Source organism: Carassius auratus, chromosome 12 (genome assembly GCF_003368295.1).
Source record: "Carassius auratus strain Wakin chromosome 12, ASM336829v1, whole genome shotgun sequence".
Lineage (NCBI taxonomy): Eukaryota > Metazoa > Chordata > Actinopteri > Cypriniformes > Cyprinidae > Carassius > Carassius auratus.
Genome location: NC_039254.1, coordinates 19,040,252 through 19,048,040, shown reverse-complemented (window position 1 = coordinate 19,048,040; position 7,789 = coordinate 19,040,252). Strand labels below are relative to the sequence as shown.

General features: G+C 38.3%; 1 protein-coding gene across 2 annotated transcripts; it reads right to left on the bottom strand.

Annotated features, from left to right (window-relative positions):
• Positions 1-684: 684 nt before the first annotated feature.
• Positions 685-6,242, bottom strand: LOC113112063 (growth/differentiation factor 10-like). 2 transcript variants are annotated; one of them, XR_003293385.1, is made up of 4 exons: positions 5,741-6,242; positions 4,121-4,986; positions 1,091-2,469; positions 685-930 (listed from the first exon to the last, which is right to left on the bottom strand). XR_003293385.1 is itself a non-coding variant. In XM_026277438.1 (3 exons), the coding sequence occupies exons 1-3, from the start codon at positions 6,021-6,023 to the stop codon at positions 2,278-2,280; spliced, it is 1,341 nt and encodes a 446-aa protein (XP_026133223.1). In that variant the 5' UTR covers positions 6,024-6,242; the 3' UTR covers positions 685-2,277. The 2 variants fall into 2 exon arrangements, 1 of the variants encoding a protein (XP_026133223.1); XM_026277438.1 differs by having other exon boundaries at positions 685-2,469.
• Between the last annotated feature and the right edge of the window lie 1,547 nt (positions 6,243-7,789).

The window sequence follows — 7,789 nt, the reverse complement described above, 5'->3', positions numbered from 1 at the left end:
TATACATGCTAGAAATACATAAACAAAAACAACGGATTATATACACATTTCTTTTTGAGAGAAAAAAATAAATAAATGAAAAAAAAAAAAAAAAACATTACATTCATGGGAGTCACTAGGGGATGTGTTTTAGGGACCAATGTCTTCAACCTTAATGTTTTGGTCTGGAAATAGTGGGATGTATTTTAAGATTCAAACTAGATTTAGGCCCAATCCCAATTTCATGGCACAAGCATTTGGGGCCATGACTCTATCGCCCTCTTGAGGTTCCTCATAGTATGTACAACACACTCTTGGCCAACCATTGACATCTGTTTCTGCATCAACATGTAAAACAAAAATCCTTAGGAAAGAATATCGCCCATGATGTTTTGGTCTATGTCCCAGATGCCTTCAATCCTAGAAACACCGCTCCACCCTTAGTCTGCATAAACTAAATGAAAACACAAAAACATTTAATCACGCAAGGGAATCTGACTTCAACCAAAACCTTTTAAAGGGTCTTTATAGTCATTTGTAGTTCCAAAAAACTCTTTAACATCCACGGAGCCTTTCCATTCCACAAAAGGTACTCTATACATTTTTTAAAATAAAAGGTCAAAAGGTTTTTATTTATTTATTTATTATTATTTTTATTTTTTTGCAGTGATGCCATGGAATAACCACCTTTGGTTCCCCCAAAGAGTCTCTCAGTGATCAGTTCTTAAAGTAAACCTTTTTTTTATCTTGAAGAACATTTTAATAATGCGTTAAAGGTTTTAATATATTCAACAGTTGAAAACATTAATTAGACATTTAGAAAAGTAATCAAATGTGATGAGTTACATTACTTCCCAGAGAGTGAACAGCCTCAGCTGGACTGATGTGATCTCTTCATGATTTGGGATGGAAACGTTGAACAGCAGTCTGTGTTGGGTTTTGTTGCCCTGTCTAATGGAATAAAGAACATGAAAGAGAGATTAATAAACGAGTCAAAAACATCATCTTTGGTATGGAAAAAGTCAATGATCTGGCTTTGGATACAGTCCCGACTCCTCGTGTTCCCAGAATCGAATGCCTCTGTCTCAGAGACCGTAAGCTATGCACTTACCGTGTACGACGAAGCTTGTAGTTAAAGAGGGTTCTGTAAACACACACTTCTGAAAACCAATGCCTTATTCACAGGGTCATACTTCAGGCTGTTCTTACTAAAGCAACTCCATCATGTGCTTGTGTGTGTATTTAAGATGCTTCAGCTAATCATCCTCGGATGTGATAAATATTAACATTTTAGATTCCAGTGCTTCCCTCATTTATTCAGTCAAGCTCCCACTAAAATTCAAAAGCTGGGATCTGGTTGTGCAAGGGTTAATGGTCTAAATTGAACTTTGCTCTGCTGTTGTAAATAATCTACTGTACATTCCTAATACAACTCATTAAACCTTTATTCACAAAAAGTCCTCCAGGATTACAGAAAAAAAACAAAAATTGTTTGCATAAAAAGTTGTAAACAATACAGTTTGGAAAATAAATAATTACAATCGACATGTAATTGCTTTGATAAAGTATCAGAAATCATAACCTCTGGGTTGTTATTTATTTTAAAACGTACTAATCTATCACTTAACTCCTTTTCTATAGACATGGCTAATCAATGTATCTCTTCTAATCTAAAAGGTCTGTCCTCGAAGGAGAAACTTTGATATGAATGTCAGATCACGAAGCACTAGATGGCAGCAGTTTCCTTCATATTCTCACAAATTACCAAAAAGTTTCTTTCCATTCAAGATCCCAGGTGTTTAATTCCTAGGTTGAAGTTTTGAAACTTTACAAAACTGTTTCATTTGTTAACATTAGTTAACTACTTTAGTTAACATTAAGTAACAATTTATTCATCTTGGTTCATTTCTACATTGACTACTAATAAGTTTTAATCTTTAAAAGTCATCTGTTTACATTAATGAGCTAACACGAACAAACTGTATTTTTATTAACAAAATATATTGCTCATAGTTCACTAATGTTAACAAATGATAGCTTAATGAAAAGTGTTACGGGATTTATTTACAGAAACGCTTTATCAAAATGAAAACAGTTCTGCTTACTACATGTTACAATAAGGTTTATATACAATTCATTCAATAAGAAAGACTGGAAAGATGATGCAATGTTTGTGTGCAAAGGGAAATCCTGTGTAATTTGAGGTGTTCAGGTCTTATTTGCAGGGATTCGTCCCATCGACTTCAGCTGAGTGTGTTGTGATCTGCAGGGTGTGAATATTTATGTCCGTTAGCTGGTTCATCGACAGGCACAGGTCTCCACAGACATGCTGGGATAGATCTTCAGGACCATGTTCCTGCTGGAGTCCAGGAAGAGCACAGTCAGAGAGCTCATCTGATCCGGGACGCAGCACGGCTCGGGGACTCCAGGGACGATCCCTACGGCTCTCACGATACTCTGGATGGTGGCGTGATTGGACGGATTGACAACCTGCATTTCAATGTTGGAGAAAAACGGTTGCCTGTTAACAAGACAGTGCTGCTATGACTGAATGCCTTTCTTAAAGGGACAGTTCAGCCAAAAATGAAAAGGTCTCAAGCTCTCTGATTTCAACAAAAATATATTAATGTGTGTTCAGCCTAGGACCCACTGACAGCAGGAACGATCACTATAACGAGAACTTTAACAATAATCATATCAGTGACGACGCACAATAAGGTTCTGCTGCAGTTTTGTCATCTGCCACTATAAATGTCTGGTGGATTCTGATTGGCTGGAAATTCATCAGCTGGAAAAGAAAACGATATTGTTCCTCTGTCTTTATTTGTCTTTCACTATTTTTAAGACACTGTGTCAAGTTAAAATTATTTCAACTTTTACAGGCAACACCACTCATCAATGTCAGTTCCAAAACAGTGGACCAATCAGAAGACACGGTAGGCGGGGCAAGCATTGCAAGTTGGCATGGCAACTGTTTTATTTGATTGCTACACAGTGGAGGAGGCGATCTGTGCAGCATTTTAAAAAAAAAGGCATTCCTGAGCATTGCATCTTGCATTTTTAGATGAAAATCCCATTGGCTCAATAACTTCTCTAACTTCTGTAATAACACTCTCTTTAAGGCCTGATTGCAATCACCTTATGATATATGTCATCTGAACTATATCATGTTTCAGTTAGCTTACATACTAGCATTGCATTCAGATTTATGATTAGCTTGATAGCGAACTCCCTTACGAAAACGAACCATGGTATATGGCAATAAAAATAGTAATCATATTGCCACAAAAAAACATGGTTACTACACTTTTACTACAATAAAACCATACTCCATTTTCAGAAGGGTTAGCTTATTTGCATTTACAGAAAATGTATTGACTGTATTCAGTGTAATTACACGAGTTAAATGTCCAAATACTCTCTCATACGTGCATAATCATTTATCGATTATAGTGAAAAGTCATTTTAAGTGTTAAATGACCCATCGCAAAACCCTGCCCTCCTTAGTTACTGTTGCTATGTCTTACACTTCACATCATGTTCTCATGCAATAATAAATACATCACGGAGCAAAGAGGAAACTGACAACACACTGCCAGACGAGACCGAGCAGGTTACTTCTGGAATGAAACCAGCTCATATCATTCAAATTTGGTAATTGTTCTGCGTCTCTTTAATGTGTCGTGAGAGATCACTGTATTGTCACATGAGAACTGATCATCTTTTCATATGTGACTCTGAAAGCTGAATAAATCATCTCTCCAGTGATGTGTGGCTTGTTAGGATAGATCAATATTTATCTGAGATACAACTATTTGAAAATCTGGAATCTAAGGGAGCAAAAAAATCTAAATATTGACAAAAATTTATATATTTACGGTAGGAGATGTACAAAATATCTTCATGAACATGATCTTTACTTAATATCCTAATGATTTCTGGTATAAAAGAGAGATGTATAATTGTGACTCATACAGTGTATTGTTGTGTATTTCTCCAGATATCCCTGAGATACTGGTGACTGCTTCTGTGCTGCAGGACACATTTAGTCTTAATGCATGAAATAAATGATTTCAACTGAGGAAAGACGGCAATGCTTTCTAAGTTTTAGTCCTCCAGAGTTGATCTACAACACACTGACCTTCGGGATGGGGAATCCGCATGTTCCTGCGCAGTAGTAAGCATCAAATGCCTTCGGTGCCAATATCCATTCGCTCCATCCGATGTCTGCGAAGTCCACCCGCAGGTAACGGCGTGAACACACTCGAGGCTCACTCCACTGCTGGCGTCTGGCTTTCTTCATGGTCTTCTCGTCAAAGCTGAGCTCCCTCGACCCTCTCACTCCTCCGTGATTTTCCTGAGCTTTGGACAAGGATTTGGGCTTTTTCTCAAAGACGACGCCGTCCCATATCTCCCTGCTCTTGAGATCATTATATGGGATGTCAGGTAGGTAGTTGCTCTGCAGGTGATCCAGTTCCCTTCTGATTCTAGAGTTGAATGAAGATGGAGGTGCTCTGGTCCTGGTGTCCTCATGCACAGGGGATGGACTGTATCTCTGTAGACTCACAGCAACACTGTTGGGCTCCGTTATTGCAACGTCATCGGCGTATACAAGAATGAACGGCAGGCTGTGAGGAGACCAGCGCTCCTGACGTCTCTGATGCTCAAACTCAACAGTAATGGAGAGCTGGCCGTTCACTTGGGCTTGTTTGACAGCTGATGATACGTCTGTAATCTGCCAAAGCCCCTTTCTGTTAGGAGACAGCGTGATGTTGCTCAGCTGCGAGGGGACCGCAGCGTTTGGCGATGTTCCCTTCATGATGAGATGTGTGATGGTGGAGGACCGAAGGAGCTGGAGACGGCATGCGGCTCCTCGGGAACGCCGGCAGGCCCAAGACCGCTGACCAGCTTGTTGGTCAAGAAAGTGTAGAGTTGACATCAGTATCACCTCTGAATCGGGGATAGAGGTCAGGTTGAAGTGGAACACGACCTTGTGCTGGGAGATCTCTGAAATACGACATTAAAACACGGAAATTGCTGCTCGTCACTGTAGCGTTGGTTTTACGCTCATGCATGCATGTGATTGACCAGTAAAGTTTCCAGACAACATCCTCATAAACAACACATTTTACACATTCTAGATTTAATATCCCACCACATTCTGTGGTTTACGAGGCAGTTTAATAAAAAGATAAACATGGCTCCCGAATCAGTTTCTGGACATATGGTAGTGTTTAGTGAGCGACTCTTTCTTTCTTTTTTCTGTTTCTAATACCCTCTCAGTGTTTAATAGTGCACTTCCAGTGGAAACTCTAAAATAATGGGAAAATACTTTCTGTGCATGCATTCACCCATGCTTACCATATATAATTGACTTTTAATCCAGATGCATTTATAGTATTATAGAATATGTAATGCTGGATTAAAAGTCATCTTTTTTTTTTTTTTTAAAGTCTATAATTGAAATATTATAATTAACTCACATAATGAATGCATAAAACAGAATTTTATTATATTTCAATTATATATATATATATATATGTAGCCTATATATATATATATATATATATATATATATAACTAAAATGATCACTACAGCCATTATTAAAATTCAGACACCAAAAATGCATAATTTTGGAAGAGAAAAACAACAACAGTGCAGCACAAAATCCTGCTTTATCAGTACAAACATTTCTATATTTTACCTAGTTTTTTAACAGCAGTCTCAGCGTTTTAAAGGTCTTTAGATCGTTTTTCTCACCTGGGACTCCTCTAAAGCTTCGGACTGTATTTATGTTCTGTTGTTGTTGTTGTTGTTGTTGTTGTTGTTGTTGTTGTTGCTGATGATGATGATGATGATGGTGCTTCTTGCTGTATTTATCATACACTCTGTACATATTAACAGTCATCATGTCTCGGGCAGGACTGTGGAGTGAATGCTGTGTTGCAGGAATATCTCCGTTCAGTTCTGACGAGTTAACCAAGTAAACTCTGACGATGGTAAGATAAAGAAAAACGCGTGCCACCGCATAAACTGATGCCATACTCACACTTTATCCCCCGCGATCAACATGAGCTGAAGAGGAAGAGTGCTGCTAGCTCGGCTGTGATGCTGAAGTCCGCGCGTGTGTGTGTGTGTGTGTGTGTGTGTGTGTGCTCAGACACTTGTTTCTCGCTGCTGAAGCGATGATGATGATGATGATGATGATGAAGACAGATGCTTGATGACGCTGGCAGCCGAAGACAAGCGAAGCATCATCCAAACTCACTCTATTCCTCCATCATTGCAATGGACTATTTACACATTTCCGTTTAGATGTAGCTTAAAGCAAAGAAAAGAAAAACACTTCTGGTATTTTGCTTTCAGATACTTTAGCTGGTGGTGCTTTTTCTATGATGTTGCAAACTGGTATATTTATTACAGTATTTTAATATATTTTCGTAAATAAAAACACACTGGTTTGCGCAAACAGTTTTACATTTACTGCACTTCTTGTTTTTGTTCTTTACACACACACACATACACACACAGTTTCTCTGTAGAGGACATTAAGGCTTGTTAAAGAAAAAACAGGTAACACTTTAAAATAAGTAAAGGTATCATTTGATAACAATAATACACTAACATGAAATAATGAACATTTTGTTCTTGCAGCATTTATTAATCTCAGTTAAAATGATCATGTTAGCTCACAGTTACAACTTTTACATTTTAGATTTTAATCATTTATAAAATGTTGGACATAACCTCACATAATATTAATAAATGCTGTGTAATTATCGTTAGTGTTAACTCATGCAGTGTAAATGCACATGTTCCTCTGTGGGTTTGAACCGTGTGGTTTCTCACAGTGAAATACTTCCAGCTGCACTCTTCAGCACAGTTAGGGGTTTCCTTCCACACTGCGCTGTATTTTCTTCTTACGTTTGCCCCTCAGTAAATGATGAAGCAAAAAGGTTTGTGATTATATCTTACAACACCACATCCATTTCTGCACACCTTCACAGGAGACGAAACAGGCTGAGATGCAGAGTATAGACTTCATCCATTACTTCACCTGAACGGAGCTATACATGCCATAGAAATATGTTGTATAATGATAAGCATGTGTGACTTTATGCATCCTAAAAGAGCAAAACTCTGATATATTGATTTGCATTCATTCACTTTTCATGTTTAAATGATGTACAATGGAAAAACAATCAAACGCCCAGATCAAGAACGCTTCAGAGTAATAAATGGCTGCTAAACTATTCAATCTTTCCAGTGTTTGGTCTGAAAATGACAGATGTGTCTGGTCCCCTGCTGTAAACCTCTGCACTGAACGCTCCCTCGCTCTCATTATTGGGTTTTCTGCATTGAATGCTCGTCTAAACTAAAAGACAGTGTAAGCCATGTTGATCTTGGACCCTCACCAACCTCCCACTTTTTGTATTTCGCTGGCTTCATCTAAATGACCGTTCTGACCGATTCGGTCATGGATGTCCGTGGGCCATGAAAACCTCTGTTAACCGTCTCGTCGTGTGCCAACATCCATCAGTGTTTGGCTTCGCCTGTCTTCTCTTGTGTGGTGCACATCAGCGGTCTGCTTTCTGACAGATCCAGTCTCTTTAGAAATATCCGGACGGAGACCAGTCATGTGCAATGGGTCGATGAATAAAGCGAAAATGAACTATACTTGCATTTTCTGCATTACTTACTAATGCTTGCATAGCTTGCATAATTCAGATCTGCCTTAAACTTGACTGTTGCCCTGTGTGTGTGTGTGTGTGTATATATATATATATATATATATATATATATATATAT